Source organism: Ambystoma mexicanum, chromosome 14 (genome assembly GCF_040938575.1).
Source record: "Ambystoma mexicanum isolate Mex_15411 chromosome 14, UKY_AmexF1_1, whole genome shotgun sequence".
NCBI classification, from domain to species: Eukaryota; Metazoa; Chordata; class Amphibia; order Caudata; family Ambystomatidae; genus Ambystoma; species Ambystoma mexicanum.
The window spans coordinates 410183672-410206608 of record NC_090940.1 but is presented as its reverse complement, the minus strand read 5'-3'; the positions used below and the strand labels follow the sequence as shown (position 1 = coordinate 410206608).

The following is a 22937-nucleotide window of genomic DNA, read 5'->3' as shown; positions in this document are numbered from 1 at the left end:
TTCTGCCTCTCCTGTGAAAACTCTGCTAACACGGTTGTTCAGAAATGAAGTAACCCATTGTGTAGTCATGGGAGAGGAATTGGCTACTGCCTTCAACCTGTCGACCAGAATGGTATGGTCAACTAGGTCAAAGGCAGCAGAAAGATCCAGGAGCATTAGCATAGATGCCAAGCCCCTGTCGATCCACTCCATCAGTCTAGATTTAAGTCCTAAAAGGGCAGTTTCTGTCCTGAAACAAGCTCGAAAGCCTGACTGGCAAGGGTTGAGCACAGGATATTCGTTAAGGTGTTTGGCGACTTGTTCATATGTGACTTTATCCAGAATCTTTAGGAGAAACGGCATATTAGTAATCAGTCTGTAATTAAGGGGGTCTTCAGGGCATAGGCAAGGTATTTTATGATGAGGTAACCCATGTTTGTTTAAGACTCGTGGGTGCACTGCCTTCCGTGATGGAGGCATTCATGAAGTTGCATATGGACGTCAGGAGCATCGGTGGACAAGTTTTAATAATAAGTGCAGAGCAGGGGTCTCCTTTACAAGAGGTGGTTTTCAGGCCCTTAATTATCTTAGAGAGTTCCTCTTCTGTGATAGTGTGGAAATTGAATTGAGTAATATAATAGAGGGGTCTCTGTTAAAGGAAACTGCCTCTTTAGGAGGTATAGGCTGCTTAGTTTTCCTTTGAGACAAGTCAGATCTAATGATGATTTGATTTTCAATTTATTTATGGATTGGTGAACCCTCTGAGCAGACAGAACACGGTCTCTCACGTGGGAAGTGTGCCACTAAGTCCTAGAAGAGATCTTCGCTCAGTGGGGTACCCAGACAGTGACTCTGTTTACCACAGAGTCCAAAAGGAAGTGCGCACAGTTTTGCTTGAGCAAATTCCCAGCGAGAAGTGCATTTTGGGTGGAGTGGGTCTTTGACCTCCACTATGCCTTCCCCCCGATTCCCGTCATTCTGTGCATTCTCAGGAGGTTCCGAGCAACTCTGATCTTGATCGCCCCGGATTGGGCGAGGAGAAGATGGCACTTGGAGCTTCAGAACTTGGCCATCTGCCTACCTCACTGGTTGCCTCGTCGGCTGGATCTCCTATCTCAGTCGGAAGGTCTGGTACTCCACCCGAACTCTGAATCCCTCAACCTACCTGTGTGGCTCTTGAGAGGATGAGGTATGATCACTGGGACCTGTAATGAATCCTATAGATCCCTTACTGAAACCATGCCTAAAGTATCCTCCTGGGTGGCCAGGGAAAGGCAGACACTTAATCCTGACCTTGGGGGTGGTGCACTGCAGAGGATCACCCGGGAGTCGGAAAGGGTCAGGGGAGTGATGGATACTTTTGGCATGAGACACCGTATTTAACTTCTTGTAAAGAAGACCCCCTGCAAATACCACAGCATGTAATGGCTTGTTGCCATCCTGACGCTATGGTTCCACAAGTGGACCATCTGAATGTAAACAAATTCAGCCATAAACCCTGTGGTGTTGAAAGTAATAAACATTCTGTTATAACCCAAGAAATACCTACGGTTATTAATTCTTCTAGCTCCCAAAAGCATGGTAAGAGGAAGCCATATATAAATGGAAAACACAAATATTCATATTCCTCTTCTCAAACCTGCCTTATGACTGATTCTTGTGACGTCCCTTTGTTAAATATTTTAGAAAGCAGAACCCAATTTTGTGATAGAGGTTAAAACAAACATTATCCTTAGAGCCTTCAAGTCCCATAGTTCCCTCAGTACCGGGACAGAGAAGAGGGATACAGAGGAACAAAGATGCAGGAGTGGTCAGCTAATTTGTAAAAATGACCTACACCTGAGGGAGACTCAGAGGCTTAAAAGGCCACCTCAGGTGCAGGTGTGGAAGAAGCAGTATTGTAGAAGGCAGCGCGGGCCATGCATGCAGTGGTCCAAAGAAGTAGAGGAGCAAGAAGACGCTGGGATCAGGTCGAGTCCTGAGAGGGTCTGTGCATCTAAAACTCCAAACTGCAGCAGGAAGCTGTTGGGAAATGGGAGGGGGATGTTCGTCCCAGTCTCCCAATTGGTTTCAGATGAGGCAGAGGCCTGGAAGTGTGCGGTGGGGGGTGTAGATAGGGGCCACAGTGCGGTGAGAGTAGTGCATGCTTTGTGTTTAGAGTACACTGGGAATCAAACGCCATCTTAGATAATAGCAGCCATATTGAAATCGAGGCCTAACTGTGCTGCAGCCAGGATCGCAGGCCTAGGCCACAAACATGGAAATAAGCGTATGCATGCAGGAATATGTTGCATCATGGGCACCAGTGAGAAAGGCCAGAGCTACAGAGATTTATAGACCTTTCATTTGTCTCATGTTGCCAGCATTCTTATCCCAGGAGGAATGCGCCCTGCAAGGCCACAATGGGGTTGAGAGCTCCCTGCGAAAAGTGATCCCACGAGAAGGAGGGCACATCCCCGGGTCCCAGCTCTAGGTAATAGCACCCAGGTGCCCTCTCCCAAGACCCCAGCATTCCAAGGTGCCAGACGGTCCCAGACCACCGACCATAAAGCTGTTAGACCCCCAATCGATCAGAAAATATCAGAAAGCAGGGGCAGGCTGCCTTCACCATAGGTCGCGTGATTTGTGCTGCGAGGTACTGGGAGGGGTAAAACAACAAACCTAAAATGAGGTTGGGGAGCTTTGGAAGGGCACCGACATGTCTGCAATCGAGCTAGGGTTTGTGATTTACAGTGACCTCAAAGTATCCTTGTCTGCTGTACCAGGTGCACATTAGGTTAGAGATAGAGAATGTATTGTTTTTCTTCGTGTAATGAGCAATTAATTGTAGCCTCATGCCTGATGTGCGAGAAGAAGCCCAAGTGGGAGAAGATGGACATAAGGGGCTGGGACAAATGGCCTGGCATCCCTTATGGAGCAGCTAGCCTATGTATAGGGTTGCAGGCTGGGTACCTTTTTTAAATGTGTTGCTTGTACAGATTTTGGCAGAACGTTTTGTGGCAGTCGAGTACTTTGCTGGCGCATCTTTATTTTTGGGAAAATAAACCATGTTCTCCTTGCAAGAGGTGTGCTGGGCCTTTTTCCGTAGCGGGTTGCATTTTTTCTGGTGTGAGCGTTGAGGGGCTTCTCAGCGTTGCGGGGCTTCTCTACAAAGCGTAGAGAAGAAACGCTTACCCCGAGAAACTTTGTTGTTCAGAGTTTGCGCCGCAGAAAGCAGACGTGGTGCGAGCAATCAAGAGGTCTCGGGTAGCTGGGTTGCACCAGAGAGACTCAGCAGTCCTTGTGATTCCAAATCAGCGTGGCGGAAGCAGCAGCGACTGCAGAGACAGGCAGGGTGCGCTTAGTCGCGAGAAGCCATGTGTCCAGCAGTCCTGGAAGGGACTTACCCACTGATTCTGAGAGGGACGAGTGACTCTGGGGTGCTGTGGTGCAGGCTGCGTTTTCCGCGCAGGCAGGATCACTCGCACGCGAGTAAAAAGCAGGCTAACCTGCTACAAGTACCAAACTATTGAAAACATACAAAAACAAGCTAATAAGTATTACAACTGAAAATGCACAAAAGTGGCTGATGTTAAATCGAAAGAACCCTATAACTGAATATGCGAGTTTAAGTAAACACCAACAGCATGGTGGAGAGGCCTTATTAGAATCTCAGGAATACCACCAATACCCAACCCAAGAGACATTAAAGAACAGGCAATATCAGTCTAACAGAAGTTGCCAAACACAAGAAGGGCATGTTAAAAAGCCCCAGGGTTGTCAAGGTTGCGACTCTGGTTCTGGGACATCTATAACTGTGGTTGACCTAAACTCCCATTCCCATTGCCACAGCCAAGCCAGAAGCAGGAAATTACTTCATCTTGATCATTATTTCGGTATTGATGCAGAAGGGAAAGAAAGGTGGTAAACAAACTGCCATTCTGGAAGAAGCTATCCAGGAGATGAGCATAGTTTGTGAAAAAGTCCTATTATGGAGCAATGTGAATGTTCTATTCCATAAAAGGCTACTGACATTGTGATGCCACAAAAGACTGTTGAAGTTGTTGTTCACTAACTTTGATATTGATGCAGAAGGGGAAAGAAAAGTGTCAATCTTCCCTTCTGGAAGTAGCTATCCAGAGCGAGATGAGCATAGTTTGTGGTAAGGTCCTAGTCTGAATCAATGTAAATGTTCTCTTCACTGAAAGCTAATAACATTGTAATACCAAGGAATACTATTGAAGTTGTTATTCTAATCTGAAAATTACCATTGAAGCACTTTTCTGTTTTTCGAGTTGAAAAAGTAGACTGGCAGGCGAGTGTACCCGTAGGGCAAGAAGTGATTGCCCAAAAGAAACCTTGTGAAAGGGTAAAACCGGGTAGCAGAAGGTACTAGTGGTACTCTTAGAAAACATGTTGAGTTATGACGCGTGGGGAACAATTGTGAAAGCTGGCTGAAGAAGAGTTACAATTTTTTCTGCAATTGTGATCAACCCTCCTGAGCAAACTATTTGTTGGCAAAATTGTGAAAGCATTCTTATTCAAGGAGGAGTGAGAGATTATGACTTTTTCAAGATTCTTTGTTGAAGCAATAGAACTTTATCGTAAGCAAGCTAATTTTTGTTGACAAAATTGAGAAAGAGTTCTTATTCCCGGAGAAGTGAGAACATATAACTTTGTCAAGATACTTTATTGAAACAACAGAACTTTGTGACTTTAAATAAAATACCTTAAGACTTATACTGGAACTGTGTGTTAAACTGGATTTCCTTGTGTTTTTCTTTGAACTGTGGAGAAAACCCTTGTTTGGATCTGGGGAAGGGATTTCACCCAGACCACGACAAGAGACATTAATCACCTTGTGAAGCAGGTCGTATGTTACATATATTTGTTGAACTTTTTTGCCATATTATTCCTTTTTGCTTTGATGTATAAGTGTGAGGGTAAGACATCCCTTGTATGGAGTGTTCCCTTTAGTTTGTTAAGAAGGGGAAATCCTCATCAGGGTAGGGATAGTTAGGCGTTTATTCAACCTGTTTTATTTAATACAATGGCAATGGTTGAAAACTCTTTACAAAGTTGTCCGCCTCACATTTCTGAGCCCTCACAGACCTCTCGGAAGAGGTACTTGAGATGCTAGAGGCTGCGCGCAGACCGTCAACAAGATCGCTGTATTCGTGCAGGTGGAGAGGATGCGAGGCGTGGTGCAGGGAACCCAGGATTGACCCTAGCAGATGCCCCACCACTGCAGCAATCGAATTCCTTTTGTCACTGGCCTTGTCAGGCCTTCAGGTTACAACAGTCAAAGATTATTTAGAGGCTTTGTCTGTTTTCAAAAAGTCTCCGGATCAGGGTTCTTTCTTTACGATCCCGGTTATGAAGGGCCTTATGAAAACGTTTCCGCCTGTTCCCTTTGTTGGCTCAGAATGGGACTTTAGCTTAGTACTCACTTTCCTCATGGCAGCATCCTTTGAGTCTTTGCATTCTTGCTCCATTCGTTTGCTTACTCTGAAGACTGCCTTTTGGTGACCATTATATCAGCCAGATAGGTCAGTGAACTGCAGGCCCTGTCGTGCAAGCTGCCATATCTTTCAGGGAGAACGTTTCTCTTAAGATATGACCATGGTTTTTACCCAAAGTTGTCTGTGTTCCATCAGTCCCAGGCTATTGACCTGCTGGTTTTCTATCAGCCTCCACATCCCTCCAAGAATGAGGAGCGGTTCCATAGGTTGGACCCCAAGAGGGTTCTTGCAAGAACGGCAGAGTTTAGAAAAACTGACCAACTGTTTGTAGCGTTGTCGTTAACAAGAAAGGATTTGGCTGTCTCCAAGCAATCCATCTATAGATGGCTCACACTCTGCATTTCAGAATGTGACCTCAATGCAGGAAATGATTTACTCCAGGCATCAGAGCCCACTCGGCTTCTTTGTTTCTACAAACGGGGGTGTCAGTGAGGGACATCTGCCTGTTAGGCAATAATTGATATAACGCTGAGGGAGACTTAGGGATGTAACTGTATAACGGTATACCGTTAAAGATACCGTGAACCACTTAATTGAACAATAATAACCGTCGCATTGTTTATACCGTTATACCATTCATACCGTTAATTGTGCTTTTCAATCTGATTTGGAAAGGCTGCAGTACGCAATTGCTGCGCAGTCTTGGTATTTGCACTGTTGGATGTGCCGTCTGCCAAGTAGTTTCAGTTGGAGCAGTTTTTAATGCTATTCCATAAACCACACGTGCCTTACACAAAATCAATATGTTAGCAATAGGAAGAATAGATACAGTGCCAAGAAGGAATAGGGTTTACTTTGGGGTGGCGGCTTTGGGGCATTGATCTGTGGCATTCAGGTTATCAAGATGGCAACATGTTCATCTTCACCAGTAGCCAGTGGGGAAGCAAAAAGCCTAAATGACCACTTAAGAAAAGCTATTCAGTTTGCTTTGCCAGTTGCAGCAGGCCTCCACCCCACCCCCTCCTCTCCATACGTGTGTTTGTGTTTGGTGGAAGCAAGGCATTTCAGTGGAAAGTATGTTGAAAAGCCCAATTCTGGCCCTGGGTGCCTGGTTTTGTTTGTGATGATACATCTGTCAATTTATGACCTTTTAGAAAATATTTGTTAAGATCAGTTAACTCCACCTGCTATACCGCGATAACCATGATATACCGTCATTTGGCAAGAAGGTTATCGTACCGTCATAAAACGAATACCGTGACACCTCTAGGGAGACTACACAACCTTTGTGGTATTAGGTAACCCACCTATTGGTATAGGCCTGTACTGCACAAGCTGGTAGTGTGACTGCGCAGCAGGGCTTATCTCAAGAGGGATAAATGTGAGTGTAGAGCTGTAGCAATGAAATCCACAAATACAAGTAGCCAATTAACACTTACACTCAAGGTTTTTGTTATAAATAATTATTTATTTAACAGTCTTTAAGCATTCTTTAAAAAGGGTAATGTATGTAACAATCAAATATACTTTACAATACTTTTCCAGAATCAACACAAAGCTAGTAGATACTCTTTAGAGATGCTTCTTACACACTTCCTACACCCTGAGGTGACTTCACTAACTAGGACAGTAATGGCATATATATATCACTAGTACACTTTGTAGATTCTGAGGTTTGTAGAACAGAAAGGTTAAGGGAAGGACAAAGGTTAAACAGGTTCTCGGAGCATGTGGGCACTTTAAATCTTCCTATGAAGTCTAGATAAAAACCTTTCCCAGCAATAATAGTTAAAAACCAAGTGATCACCTATGAGAGACAGTAAGTATCAAAGTCAAATGGACTAGAAGAGTCTGCAGGGAGCCAGGACAGCCAAAGTCAATTGGAGCACAGTCTATGGAGCTGGGGCACATCTTGGATGACAGTCTTGCACCAAGTTAGAGAGTTTGTTGAAGAAAAATCACTGTAGGGTCACAAGCTGTTAAACTTGTGGAGGTTAGAGCTGAAATCAACTCTAGCAAAGTAGCTACTGCAAGTCTCAACTGAGAAGAGTAAAGCCAAAGACCCTGAGGTAAGTACCCCAGGTCAGAACAGTACCTTTGGTTAGAAGAAGAGTGGCCCAGCTGGGTTCTGTCTGGTTGCAGCAATGCTGATCCTGGGTACCTGGGCCTCAGTCGTGGGGACAAGATGGAGGATGTCTGGAGGACTCCTGTGGCAGCAATTCAGAGGTCATCGGCAGCTACAGGCTTTTTTCAGCTCAGCTGCATTTCGCGGTTTCAGCAGTAAAGAGCACCACTGCAGATCTTTGATACAGGTTGGGCTTCCTTCACTCCCCGAGTCCTGCACTCAGGTGAAACGAGTCGAGCTCTTGTTGTCCTGCTTCTGGAACGTCCTGAGGAGACTAGTGGAGCTTCTGGCCCGATCAGGCGTTGCCCTCGACTACGTATTTCTCGACCCCTGGCACTTTGTTCCTGCAGCAGCAAAGAAGTACAGCCAGTCTGGTAAGGTGGTCCAGTGGAGTTCGTCTCAGGGTTAGTTTGCCCCACTAACCCAAGGGAAGAAGTCGTCCCACCTGGAGCCTCTCTTGTCGATTTCAAAAATAAAAGTTTCAGCACAGCAGCAGGGCTTCAACGGGCTATTCATAGGTCCAGGGGGATGCAGCAAGCTTCGTTCACAGTTTCTTCATCGGGTTGTTCTTCCCATTGGTCGACTTTGTCTTCAGTCCCAAAACCCTTGCCTTTTAAGCAGGTTTCTCCCATTCATACACATCCTAGCTGTCACTCAAACAGCACGGTGGCTGTCCTGCAAGGACAGCCAGCCAGCCAATCGGGATTGGGTGCATTCAGGCATTCCTAAAGACAAAGGACAGGGGAGTTGTTGGAACCTCCCTCACTCCCTGCCCTTCCAGACACACTGGAGCCAGAGGCGGGTTTCAGTACTGAAGCCTGCCAAAGACAAAACGAACAAAGAGCTCAAACCTGGCTTGACGCACATAGTAAAACCTAAGAAAGACCTCACAATCGGAAAATGTCGAAAATATAGACCGGGGCCATTTTGACACAATGGTCATCCTTACTGCAGCTGAGGATTCAGCCTGCGGTAGAAAAGCACAATGGTAGGAAAATTAAACCACGGCCACCAGCCATTTAAAGTAGTGAGGGTAACATAAACTTTTTTACATGATTATGTAGGAAAAGGGGCTACTAAGTAACCCCCCAGCACTCCACTCTAGCGCCAAAATACCTCTGGGTGAATGTCTGCGCTCTATAAGTTACCTTAACATAACATAACATAATATGGTGTGTGCTGGAACTACAAGGAGAAAAGGTAAGTAAAGTCAATTTCACTCTACTATTCTTGGGAACAGCAATTCACACAACAACAGGTATTTAAACCTTATCAGAAATCTAAAGGTATTCTCTGTGACACTGCACTGCAGATTGTGTGTCACCATACAAAAAGTAGATGCCTATGGAGTTTGTCAGACTCCAAAAACAAAACAAACACAATCCAAATCAGGTCGAAACACATGAGAGAGTGAGAAAAAAAGGCTCACTCACTCCAGGGTTAAAATTCAACAGTCTGTCGAAAGAGCTGTGGTCTCTAAGGATGAATGCAATTGGCACAGAAATTAGAATTCTCCCTAACACTGCCGAGCTGCAAATTGGTCCTTGCTGCATACCTTCGCCAAACACAATTGCCTGAATTTTGCCCGTGGAGCCAACGCTTGTTTTGGGAGAGCGGTTTTACCAAGTTTCCTTGTATAGGGACTTTCATCCCGCCACCTTCACACATACGGCTTGGGAATTCTATCTGATGAGGTATCTGCAGGAGAGGGGCAATCCATTGAAGAAGAAATTACTTACTGTAATGTTCTTTCGATGGATTCTTCTCCCGCAGATTCATCATCACCCTCTCATCCCACCCTGCTATGAAAGTGCCTGAAGTTAATGACTAACTTCTCTGTTGGGAGAAAGAGGCAAGCTCTTGTTTAAAGGTTTACCGTAGAACTTATTTGTGTGTTTTCGCATTCTTTTTGCAGTTCTGTTCCTCACTTTTTTTTAGAGAAAAAAAAACTGTGTTGGGTTTTACTTTTTTTCTATGAGTTGTGTCTGTCTCAGCCGAATAGTTTGATTCTTCCTCCATGGCGGCTGAGCTCTGGGAGGGGGTGGTGGGGTGCAACTGAGGTACGGGGCATAGTGACTCAGTATATGTATGACAAGCGACATCACGTCCGGAGTAGACGACCGCTGCATCGAGTCAAGAGGGATCGACTTCTGAATCGAGGTGCACTACTCTTCCTGTCGAAAAGCTTCCTGAGCAGCTGATGCTGGAAGGGATATCTATCTGATGAGGAATCTGACAAAGAAGAATCCATAGAAAGCGCATTACGGCAAGTAATTTCTCCTTCTACGTGCATATTCCCAGCAGGAGGTGTCCTCTGAACGTTTCTTGCCATCTTGTTTGGGGATGGGTTTGAATTACTAAAGTCATTCTGCACTGGGGTTTCCTGATGGCCAAACTGTCACTTCTGATGATCCCAGGAACACTGGTGTTGGGGTAGGTATTTTGGCGGGTCAGAAGGAAGACTCAGACTCTTGAAGGACATTTCAAAGATGTTTATTAAAGAATACAAATAAGGCCTAGCTTCCCCTATAGCTATGGGGTGTTCCCTACCTATCTAACTAAGGTGCTCGTCAGTCGTCTGCAAATGTCCCAAAAAATATGTCCACATTCCAAACTAACCCCAACTGACCCTACCAGTCAGATAAGGAGTCAGGAGAATGACTGCCTTCTCCTGGGATTTGCTTTTTGCTAATCTCGTCTTTCTGGTTCTTAATAGGTGCTTTTTAAATAGTCTTTTGTGAATTCTTTAATATGTTTATGTAATTCTTTTCAAGATTTTATTATACTTTTGTCCCTTCTCAACATTTGGTTTCTTTGACTTTGGACGAATACTTTGATCTGTATCAATAGGTTTGACGTAACTTTGGTTCTCTTTCCTTTTACAACAAGGGGCTGTTTTCCCCTTTTCCCAGGATTGTGTTATCCAGCCTCTACAACTCTCCCTTTTGGGATTCTCTTCTCTGCTTCTCAATTCATACAATTCTTTCTTTTTATAGTTTGTGTATTTAGACCTATATAACTATCTTCCTTTCTCCCCAGGCATTTGCCTTTTTGGTTCCGTCTCAATCTTTACTGCAGTTGGGTTTCTCTCATTGCCATCATTCCACTTTCTGACTTTTGATATTATATTTGTTAGGGAGAATTCTCTGTTTAGGCTGAATTTCCTAACCTAGTGAGTCCCCCAGCAGCTTTGCTGGATTTTTGGGGTTTATTTTTTTTTCTCCTGCCAAGAGTGAGACTCTTTTACCCTCACTCTTGGACATGATTTGAGTGTGTTTCTTTGGATCTAGATGTGTTTAATGGGCTATGGGGTCTTTTACCCCATAGGGCTTCATGTGTTTTTGTGATGTGTGTTACACAGCACCCTCAGTGCAGTGACAGAGGGGTGTCATAGTGACCCCCCAGTATAGACTCCATACCCTGGGACTGACTACTGTCTCCCAGGGCATGTAAAGTCATCATTGACTTTACTAGTCTTAAATTCTGAACAGAACCATTACAAACCATCATATTGTGGACGTACTGGCTGGGGCAATTCGATTGCCCCAGGGTCTTTTAGTCGAGGGGGCACGTCTCCGTCCCCCCTGATCGAGTTTTGGCTGGTGGCAGTGGATACTATTTTTTATATTCAACCGCGAATATTTTCCTATGGGATTTCCCATTGTTTTAGGCTACTATCTTTATTTAATTATTTACGGTAGCCTCGAACATACCGCCGGTTTATTTAATTAATATTAATTCTCCGGTTGGTATTTTTTGCCAAAACTTGATTCTAAAATGGCGTTTGTGTTCTCTTCTGTGACTCCAACCCAAGTCGAGCCCTTTGTTCCACTTTTTGGCGGGCTTCTCCACAGAAGCCCTCCAAAGTGGTGCCACTCTGTCTGGGGTACTTAGGAGGGGTGGAGGGGAATTTAGGCACCCTGGACTGAGTTGCCTAGGCAACTCAAGTTGCATTCCATCCTGATTGGCCCAAGTGGTGAGCCGGCCGGCTCACCACTTAGCATGTTTGAGTGACAGCTAGGCTGAGTGAATGGGGGTTTGCTGCATAAAAGCAGGGCTTTGGGGACTGGAACTTCAGAAGACGCCACAGGACCTAAGAATCCGACGAGGGAGAAGCTGAGCCGACCTGCCACGACACCACCACCGGTGGAGCCCTGCTGGACTGCCTCACCACTTTTCCCAACGACAGAGGAGATCTCCCGCCGGAGAGTCTTCTTCCTTTGACTGGTGGGGATAACCAGTTTCACCGTCTTTTCGCCTTCCCGACGTACCTCGTGGCCGCCTTGCCTGTGCCAAGCACCCCGGCAACCGGGATACCACATTTTACCACGACCGAGAAACAAAGGTACCACCTTTAACCGGAAAACTCCGCGGCTGGTTTCTGCCCTGGTAGTGCAACGACCTTCATCTTTCCTCCAAGTCGAGATCTTCTCTTCCCCTGGACGACGACGCAACTTGCACCCACTGCCAGGAACAACTACCACTGCTGGAGGATCCTTCCCACTTAAGGTACCGTGTCCTGCCTGGCTTCCCTTGCTACCGACTGTATGGGGTAGATTTAGCCCCCGGATTTCGAACCTGGGTTAGCCTGGGACACCCTGGCTAAACTTTCCTAAGCCTCTCTAAACTCTTTTTGAACCCTCTGCAAGACTTTCTAAGCCTAGTGTAACTGTGTGATCTTGGGCGCATGTGTGCTCTGCTCTAAGAGTGGGCACAGCCTTTGGACTTTGGCTCACCAGTGACTTTTGCTCTTCTGCCTTGCTAACAGTGTTCCTGAATCTTAGAGTGGTGTACCTTTCCATATTCTGTCTTTTCCCCTCCCTTTTTCACAAACTTATTGGAGTGCCATCTAGTTAAGCGCTCACCTCTGTATGAAACTAAGTGGTGTTTTACAGTGACTTATCTGATGAGGAAAAAGGGGTGTATATATTATAATAGTAACTGTGTTTAGAATATTTTACAATAAGAGTCCTGGAGTGTTTTCAACAGTGTGTTTTTAAATAAATAATTATATACTCTGATACCAAAGCTCTGGTAGTGTTTGCTTGTATTGTTGTATCTTAGTGCCTATTGTGTATACTTTGCATGCTGCCTAACTCTTCTTGAGGGAAGTCTGACTGCTCAGCCACAGCTACCAGATAAATCTGGGTGGTACAGACTGCTACCAAGTGGGTTTACTGCCAACACCTGTAGTCTTAAATCTTTTGCAGTGTTCCCTAAGGGAACTGCACAGGTTTCTGCCTAACAATATTCACTTTGATATGACGGGACGAGTATGGGCAAACCCATGATGATTCCCCGGTTGCCTTCAGAATCTCCTGTTCTCCCTGTTATCTTGGATTCTCTGCGGCAACGTCACTGGGGCCTCTGTCTGCTCGGCGTTGCCGTTCACCTCGCTACTTCGGCTTGTCTGGTTCTTCCGGTGTAATGCTTTCTATATTTTCCTTCGGTACTTTATCAGCTCTGTGGGTTTTCAGAAGGTATGCGGCTTTGTCCGTGTTGTGGTTATGGCTTTGTTTTATGGACCGCCCGTCCACCACGGAAATCTCTGTGGTCATGGCAGCACCATCCGCTTCTCGCTCTTATTCTCCAAACATTTCGTCACGTTTTCCAAACTCACGGGCTTCGCTCGTTAGTGTGTCCTCCCCTCTCAGGTGTTACGTCATTGTGAGCCTTCCCTGTCTGACGTTCGTCTCTCTCTCTCTCTCTCTCTCTCTCTCTCTCCACTTGTTGCAGCGTCTCTCTCCACTCCAGCCAACTTGTCCCAGTTTCCACTTAAAGTTACATGCTCGGTTTTTGGTTGACAACATATGCTAGTTTTCTCCACATACAAGTCTCTGTATGGCATATTTCTTTGTGGGTCTGATATTCCCAAGTAGGCCATTTTGAGGTGTCCTTTTGGGAGTTCTTGACAGGAATGGGAGTCCTTGTCCACACAGAGTCCTTGTCTCAACTGGTGAGGTCCTGCTAGCCTCGACCTTTAGGGAGGGTGTTGAAGAACAGGCTTGCCTCCCAGGGTGGTAGGGGGGCTCCCCCTTGCGGAGAAAGGACTCATTCCTTTGCTAAGTCAGAGTATGTAGTGCCCATCTGTGGGGAGTAGTTGCACTGTCTTTGTGGGGCGAGGCAGTATGTGAAGTGGAACCTGTAAGGCGCATACAGTAGCCACTCTGCTTGTGAACTTGCAGCCAATACATCATTTTAGAAACTATGGCTCTGATTCTTTCAGATAAAGCAATTACTTCAACACTGGATACTTTTTTAGAGGGCATTTGTGCTGCTGAACATTTTGTGAATATATTGTATCGGATTACTGCACAGCATTTGTCTTTTTTATTACCATAGTTAACCTGTTTGTGTTACTAATTAAATCACACGATAATGTGCAGCTTTAGTAACTGCAAAGTAGTTTAATTTTTAGTAATTCTTTTGTGTTTCATTATTTACAGCGACATCTTAAACTTGGAGAGACAGAAGCAGGCAATTCTCACTCAGATAAGCGCTCTGCAAAAAGAAACCAGTCAGATGGACAAACGCCTCTCCGATTACAAGTACGTAAAGGGGTGGGATGGACACTTATTGGAACGTCCCAGAATTTGCCCGGGCCTGATGCCAATATTGCTACTGGATGATGTGATTGTACGGTTTAACTGGCCATTCCTCTTTAGACCTAGCTGTGCTAGGGCAGATTATAGAAATTCTACACTGGTGCAAGTGTAATTATGCACAGTATTAACACCGCGAAAAAATGTACCCTAGTGCAAACAGCAATGGGCCACATTAGAAAACCTTTTCAATTTTGTATGGTATTACCACTAGGGGAAACATTTCCCTATTGCAAAGTACATATGCTTTCAATGCATTTTTGAACCAGGGCAACATTTGGCATAGTGCTAGTTCCATTCTGTTTCGGCACTAGGGCAACATTTGCTGAGGTGGAAAAATGCATCGAGAAAAGAGGTTTCTGCCGAAGGGGAAACTTTGCTGTAGTGCTAATACCATGCAATATTGCATTTTGTAATGGTGCAAAGATTATTGTGGGCCAAATTTATTTTGCACTTTTCCCAAGTACAAATAACGTGCACAATTGCATTTCTACCGGTGGAAAGTTTCTGTAATCTGGCCCCTGACCCTCTTTCTGAAGAGGTGCAACTACACAAATACATTTCAAAAAATGGACTGTACATATTGCTTTTGGCAAGTACCTGCTCCGAAATCGCGTTCTTGATGAATAGCTAAACCCCAGAAGAGGAAATGTATGCAACTGAAATGCCTGCACCATCACACCTGCGGCTATAGATTGTGCGTTTGTTCTGCTGCATGCTATTCCCATGACGTAAATGCAATACAATGTTACCTGTGTCCCTTCTCACAATAAACCCCTGTCTGGTTGGGGTTCCTCAGCATCCCATAAAGATCTATAAAGATGATAAACCTGCCTAAAGAGAATGTCTGGTCACTTAGGAACTTTATCTGGCCCCACTAAACCATTTTAGTTTGGGTTATCACTTGGGTTTGTCATCTCAGTACTTTGCAAATTGAGTCATTTGATTGGCTATGTTGATAGCTAAATAGTTTTAATTATTTCCACATTGGTTTGTGGGAATTTAGCTAGAAAACTAAAATAAGCAAAATGCTGCACATGTCCATAAAGACCAACTTTCTCTTAAATTCGTATTTGACCCAACAAAACTCTCCATATTTTTTTTCTTCTTTTTCGTTCTTGAGCGGCCCATGTCTAAAAGGCAGCGGGGCACTATAAAAACTATTCTCCAGCATGGGGTCTTGCATGGATTCACATGCTCATGAATATTCCCCGTCGTCAGGCTGGGAATCCTCGGTAAAGAAAAAATCAGTTGCAGTTTCGTTTCTGAAGTGTCTTTCTTAGTAGTAACCAATCACTGGTCTCTGGGTCATACTGCCCCCAGCCAATGACAGCCCTCTCCCTAAGCCCCTCCCCTGGCTGCCATCCTCAGATTTTTACCGCACGTTCAAGTGTTGGGAGTCCTCGTGCTATAGCTCTCGAGCTTTTACTGCGTTTTGCGATTTTTTTTTTTTTTTTTTCTTCCATTTTTTTTCAGAGTTTAATCTCATTTTTTCGGTCAGTCGAGCCTCAAGCTCCACCGTTTCTACTTCTGATCAACGGGAACCCGTTTCGGAATTTTCTACGCCCCTCAAGGGCGAAGTTCTCGTAGAGTTAAGCTTTTGGAGGATTCCAGAAGACCTTGAGGCCTACCTCGTGGACATGGCCCAGGACAAAGGAAACTCGACGCCCGCATCCAAGCTGTTCAGGAACTGCCCTGGATGCGGGTTGCAGAATGTATTCAAGGAGGACGGACATTCTAGATGCCTCTACTGCCTGCACGAAGACAAAACGCACGTGGAGAAGGACTGTGCGTTTTGCAAGAACTTGTCGGAACGGACCATGAGGGATCGACGTATCCGCCTCACCAACTAGCTGGAAGGAGGTGAGAAGAAGAAAAGGTCCGAGCGGTCTTCTAAGTCCTTTGAAGGCACTCCGGCGACAGGGGCCCAACATAAGGCTAAGCACTGCGAGTCCACGGGCACCGGGAGCGCCGAACGGTCGGGCTCCTCGGCTGCCAGGCAGGGCGCGCTTTCACCGACACCATCAACCACGAGCCAAAGCTCTGGCTCGGGAAAGAGGAAGTCGGAGAACCCGGGTAAGCTTCTGGAGAAGCCCCGGCCGATCCCAACGGAAACAGCCGAGGGGGAGCGAGGCGGTGACCCTCCCCCCAAGGTGAAGGCGCCAAGCGCGTCTAAAGTCGTGAAGGCCCTGATCCACCCGGCTAAGGCCTCGATCGAGGGAGTCGTGGCGGCCCTGGCGAAGCCTGTGGAGGCTACCCCAGGGGAGACGACCTCGGGGCCTAGAGTTTCCCTGCCACCGCAGTGGGAATCCTCTTTTCAGCCCATCGATAAGACACCCGTGAGAACCCCGGTGGAAAAAGAGGGGGGGGGGGGCAGTGGCTATCACAGACACAGATTCAGCCTCTGAGGAGGAGCTGGCTGGGGTCTTGAAAGTCCTCAAGAAGTTCGAGGAGTTCCGGTCCCACGGGAGGGATCCCGACGAAGCTGACGAAGAGAGCGACGGTGGCGCCGACGAGGCTCTCGCGGAGGTGGAGGAATCCACTCCCCAACCTTTGCACCCGTCGCAGCTGGTGCCCAAGCCTCAGGACAACTCGGGAGCCATCTTGATGGCGATCCAGGCCTTATGTACGGAGATAAGGACCAGGTTGCCCTTACCCCCACCGGAAGATCCAGCGGAGCCTGGCCCATCGGGGAGCCCTCCAAACAAGCAGAGAAGAGTTCATCCCTCCCCCCCCTTCCAGCCTGCGCGGCCCTCGCAGCCTTCATCCCCTTCCCCTGATCCCAGGGAGGACACGGGTACAGAGACGGCCACGACGGGGATGGATGACGACGGCTGTGACGACGGGAGGGACCCTCCATCACCACCACCTCCTCATGCCTCCCCGCCTGACGAAATTGGCTCTTTCCATGCCATGATTGCCAGGGCATCCAAGCTCTTCTCGCTCTGCCCCGAAGAACAGAAGAAGGAAGGCTTCCTTTATCAACGGTGTGAGGCCAAAAGGAAGACGGTCCTATCGGTCCTGTTACTTGACGACATCTGGGACGAGGGACTGTCGCTCCTGAAGAACCCGTCCCGCCAAGAGAGACCGGTACGAGAAGAAGTACCGGGTCCCGGATTCCGCCCCTTTGTGCCTTAGGGCACAACCGACTCGGATTCAGTCGTCTCGGCGGCGGCCAAGAAGAAAGCGGCGGGAGCAACGGCTTCATCTTCAACCTCCCCGCCGGACAGCAAGAGGAAGAAACTAGACGCCATGGGGCGGCGGATCAACTTGTCGGCGGGGACGTCAATTAAAGCGGCCAATGCCCTAGCGATTGTGGCCCGGTACGACGGAGAGCTTTGGTTTAAGATCGCTCCACTGCTGGACTTCCTTCTGGACGACAAGAGGGCGGAAGCCCTGGAGATCCTGCAGGAAGGTGAGGTGGGGTCAGACCACGCCATAACGGTGGCCACAGACATTGCTGACACCGGTTTCCACCAGTTGGGCAACAGCGTTTGTCTTCAACGGCGGGGGTGGCTCAAGGCGACCGATTTCTGCCAGGACGTGCAAACCAGAGTTTTGGACATGCCCTTTGACGGGAACAACCTCTTCGGCAAGACAGTGGATGAGTCACTGAAGGCCATCAAGGCCGACACGGAGACGGCTCGGGCCTTGGGAGTTTTACAGCAACGACAGCCGCCCTTTCTGAACTCTGGAGGCAAGCAAGGTGCCTCCAAAGGATTCAGCGGCAGCTCCTCGACGTACCGCCAGGCGGCCCGCTCCTCATCGCAGGAGGCTTACAGAGGACGTGGCAAGTCAGGAGGATCTCGTCGTCGCCAAGGAGGCCAAGGCGGCAAGGCCGCCGCCAAGCAGGACTGAAACGGCCGTAGCGTCGGGCACCCACCTGAGCACCCCGATGGGAAGCTGGCTGGCAAGGTTCGTCAGCATGTGGGAGTCCATCTCCACCGACCGATGGGTGCTGGATGCCCTGGCCTGCGGGCACACTCTCGAGTTTCTAAAAAAAAAAGTGCCCCCGCATTCCACCCGTGGCCAGGGAGAAAAACCACGTCCCCCAACTGCTACTGGAAGTAAGGGCGATGCTGAAGAAAGGAGCCATCGAGCTAGTCCCAAAGAGGCTCTGGGGCTCATGATACTTCCTGGTAAGAAAGAAGACCGGCGGTTGGCGACCCATCCTGGACCTTCGTCGTTTAAACAAGTACATCAAGGCACAGAAGTTTCGGATGGTCACCCTCTAGCACATGCTGGGGCAGCTGGAGGAAGGCGACTTTCTTTAGTCGCTGGACTTGGAGGATGCCTACTTTCACATCCCCATTCTAAAAGGACATCGAAAATTCCTGAGATTCGTAGTCCAAGGGCGGCACTACCAGTTCAAGGTCCTTCCCTTTGGATTGAAGTCAGCGCCCAGGGTGTTCACCAAGTGCCTAGCACTGGTGGCGGTGCGGCTGCGCCTGCAGGGGATTCACGTCTACCCCTAGCTGGAAGATTGGCTCATTCGAGCAAAGGCAAGGGATCTCGCCGTCGAGCACACAGCGAAGACCGTCCATCTGCTCACGGATCTGGGATTCTCCATCAACTTCACCAAATCCCACCTGGTTCCGTCTCAGGCTGCGCTGTTTCTGGGATCCAGGCTCGACACAGTGGCGCAACTGGACTCTGTCGGAGGAAAGGACGAAGGCCATCCTGGGTAAGGTGCAGCGGCTGTTGGCCATGGACGTGGCCAAGGTGAGGTCAATCAAGTCCCTCCTCGGCATGATGTCCTCATGCATCTACCTAGTGCGCCTGTGCAGGTTGCGTATGCGTCCACTGCAAGAGTTCCTCGACGCCCATTTGGATGCAAGCGGCGGGCAGCTTCAAAGACAGGATCTCGCTCAACGAGACCTTCCGCCAAGTGATCCGGTGGTGGAGCATCCGCGCGCATCTGACGGCGGGCACGGACTTCCAGACACCGGCACATCAGGAGACGGTGACGACAGATGCCTCCCTAGAGGGGTGGGGAGCGCATACCGGAGATCTCCACGCAAGAGGGCTGTGGCTCCCGGAGGAGAGGTCACTACATATCAACATCCTTGAGCTCCGAGCCGTGTTCTGGGCCACCAGGTCGTTCCTTCCGTCTCTCAAGGGCAAGGTGGTAAGGATCTTCACCGACAACACCACCACCATGTTCTACATCCAGAAGCAGGGAGGCACCAGATCACCAGCCCTATCCAAGGAGGCCCAGGATCTGTGGCACTGGGCCATCGCCCAAGGGATGTTTCTGGTTCCCTTCCACCTGGCAGGAATAAAGAACACCATCGCCGACTCACTCAGCAGGGAGCTGCACCCATGCCACGAGTGGGAACTACGGCAGGATCAAGTGGATCGTTGTTCCAGCGATGGGGCAATCTCCAAATTGACCTATTTGCGACGGCAATGAACACCAAGTGCCGGAGGTTCGCCAGCAGGTTTCCCCAGCCGGGGAGCATGGGAGATGCCTTCTCGTTCCTCTGGGACGGCCTGTTCCTGTATGAGTTCCCACCGTTGCTGCTGCGACTCATCAACCAACTCAAGCGGTCCCGGTGCAGGATGATCCTCGTTGCACCGGCGTGGCCGAGACAGATCTGGTTCCCGGACCTTCTGGACTTGTCAGCATCCCCCCCAGCTAAGCTGCCGACGGACGCGGATCTCCTCGCCAGAGAAGGAGGCGCCATCCTCCATCACGACCCACAGTCGCTGAACTTGCAGGCCTGGCTCCTGCAGAACCTGAGTTTGGAGGGTATGATATCCCGGCGGACTGCAAGGAGGTTCTTGCAAAGGCCAGGGCGTCCTCAACTCTGAAGTGCTACGGACATAAGTGGAAGAGGTTTTCTGTCTGGTGCGGCGTACAGAAGATTAACCCTCTCTGGATTACGGCCCCTCAGGGGCTGCTGTATTTATTGTCGTTGGCCAAGGCAGGGCTGGCCCATACCTCCATCAAAATCCATCTGGTGGCCATCTCCTGCTACACCAGAACTCCGGGGCGCTCATCCCTGTGGTCCCATGGCCTGGTGATGGAATTCATGAAGGGACTGTTCCGATCGTTCCCGCCGGTGAAGGCTCCGGCCCAGGCATGGGAGCTCAACGTGGTGCTGACCAGGCTCATGGGGCCCGCCATTCGAGCCTCTGCATTCTGCACTGTTGAAGTTCCTGTCGTGGAAGACTGCATTTCTTGTTGCCATCACCTCCGCACAACGAGTGGGAGAGATCCAGGCCCTCTCCTGTAAACCTCCATACCTTACTTTCAACAAGATGACGGTAGTGCTGAGGACGCACCCTACTTCATTCCCAAGGTGCCATCGGACTTCCATCCCAATGAGCCCTTGGTGTTACCTGTTTTCTTCCCGTCGCCTTCGTCGCCGGCCGAGAGGACTTTGCACTCGCTGGATGTAGCTAGAGTGCTGACGTTCTACATGGACCGCACAAAGAGTTTTCGGAAGACATCACAGCTGTTTGTGAACTTTGGACCTGTGAACCAAGGGAAGGCCCTCTCGAAGGCTTCCGTTTCCAGATGGCTCGCCGGCTGCATCATGCACTGTCACCGGTTGGCAAACCGACCGTTGCCTGGCAGTCCGAGAGCCCATTCGACCAGAGCGATCGCTGCTACCACACCGTTCCTCTCTGGTGTGCCCCAGCTGGACATCTGCAGGGCTGCTACGTGGAGGTCGATGCACACCTTCACGAGATTCTACTGCGTTGACCGGGATTCCAGGGAGGAGTCCAGAGTCGGCCAAGCAGTGCTGCGCAACCTGTTCGCCTGAAGGTGGGCCTGGTGAGGAGGTAAGAGATGCTTAATGTTGAGTTGATGATATGCTTAATGTTGAGCCTTGCCACCTCCCGTGGTTGTGCATGTGTGTACTGCTATGTATTCTTGTATTCATGAGCATGTGAATCCATGCCAGACCCCATGCTGGAGAAGGAACAAGTTACTTACCTGTAACTGTTGTTCTCCAGCATGGGTCTCGCCTGGATTCACATGCGAACCCTCCCTCCTTCCCCTCTGCGGCTCTTCACTTGTTCCTACTGTCACTTTACGTGCTACCAAATCTGAGGATGGCTGACAGGGGAAGGGCTTAGGGAGAGGGCAGTCATTGGCTGGGGGCAGTATGACCCAGAGACCAGTGATTGGTTACTACTAAGAAAGACAGTTCAGAAACGAAACTGCAACTGATTTTTTCTTTACTGAGGATTCCCAGCCTGACGACGGGGAATATTCATGAGCACGTGAATCCATGCCAGACCCATGCTGGAGAACAACAGTTACAGGTGAGTAATTTGTTCATTATTTTTTTCTTTTAAATCCCATGCACACTAGCAAAGTTAAATGCTAAATAAAACCAGCATTGGCAATGCCAACAGATTTGGCTATTGTATAGTGTGGCAAGACAGACAAAGGAAATGAACAAGAAGACATGTTTTGTACCAGAATACTTTTCTTAAAGAAAAGTAAGGCCTATTCTAAACTTACTTTTGGAATGAGTTCTACATTCTAGAAAACAGTAAACTGGTACTTGTCAGGATGTTTTACAAATAAACTCTGTCCAAACCTCTACATTATCCTAACATCAGCCATTCCACTAAAACAAGGATGACATAAACTCTATCTTAGGATAGGACTTCTTCTCCCTTAGGTGGATTAGTGGTGGCTGCTTTTCTGACACCCCTGACCCACCAGTTCTTCATGTCTTATATTTATAAGAGTTCACTATGCCTACTATTGTAGTTACACATTTCTCTTAACAGGAAGGCCTTTTTGGGCCGTTCAAACAGTTAAAGATCTATGTCTTGGTCATGAAGTCAGGGGCACAGGCATGCAGGGGTCGCATGCACAGGAGACATAGGTGTACACTGTCCTGGCCCCTTTGGCGCCAGGCTCCTGAACAAAAGTAAACAAGAACATCCATTTAACACCAAAAAGCTTTTATTTTGGACATAGCACTTCAGATGCATTAACCTTGAACATTCCATCAATTAAGATGGATGCATTAACCTTGAACATTCCATACATTAAGCAGCCCCCAGTGTATTCTTGGGTGTGGCTGCTAATGAATTGCCTTTGCACGTGCTCACTCTCTAGGAGTGGCAGGGTGTGGCTGGTAAGCTGGCCCCAATGGGCGTGCCCACGATCACAGCTATATAAGCTGCCCCGATCCTCAAGACAGACGCTTTGCGTTATTCTGCACTTGCAAGCAGCGGTAACGCTCACCGTCGCCTGAGGTCAGACTTACCTTTGTAGATCCTCCTTCCTGGACATTCTGCTTTCTGCCAGCATACTTACCAACTGGGGGAAGCTGTTCTTACCTGTACATCTCTTCGGCGAACCAAGTATTCATCTTTACACTTTCCGGAACGCCGAAATCTTCGTCTTGGCACCGCAGCACGACATGCTCCATCGTCGACAGCAGCAACCGGCAAGGAAAAACAGAAGACAAGGTTAGACATCGAAAAAACTGTCAGTTTAAGGTTGTGCTTCGCCATACTTTGCGCTTTTCTTTAAACCATCACTTACCTGCTGTCGAACATTGCGGTAGCATCCATCTTCCATCCGGCTGTGTCTCGCATCTCACAGCTGCATTGAGGCCGCATTTCCATCTAAGGGAAGAAAACAGAAGAGAGTCATTATTGCGGGCATAAATGGGAGCAACATATAAAGACATTAAACAGAACGAACAACATCACAAGAGCTCAAGAAAGACTTACCAATCATAAGGAGAAGCATAGTCGCAGCTGGACTGGACTAATCCTTATCAGGGATCAGTGAAGGAACTAGATCCCATT

General features: G+C 48.1%; 1 protein-coding gene across 3 annotated transcripts in view; it reads left to right on the top strand.

Moving 5' to 3' along the window:
• The window catches only part of KNL1 (kinetochore scaffold 1), a 1870945-nt gene that overhangs the window by 1387014 nt on the left and 460994 nt on the right, over positions 1-22937 (top strand). For all 3 annotated transcript variants that reach the window (XM_069637560.1, XM_069637559.1, XM_069637561.1), the window contains one exon: positions 13992-14093. In XM_069637560.1, coding sequence (XP_069493661.1) covers positions 13992-14093 — 102 coding nt within the window. The remainder of the gene's footprint in view (positions 1-13991; positions 14094-22937) is intronic.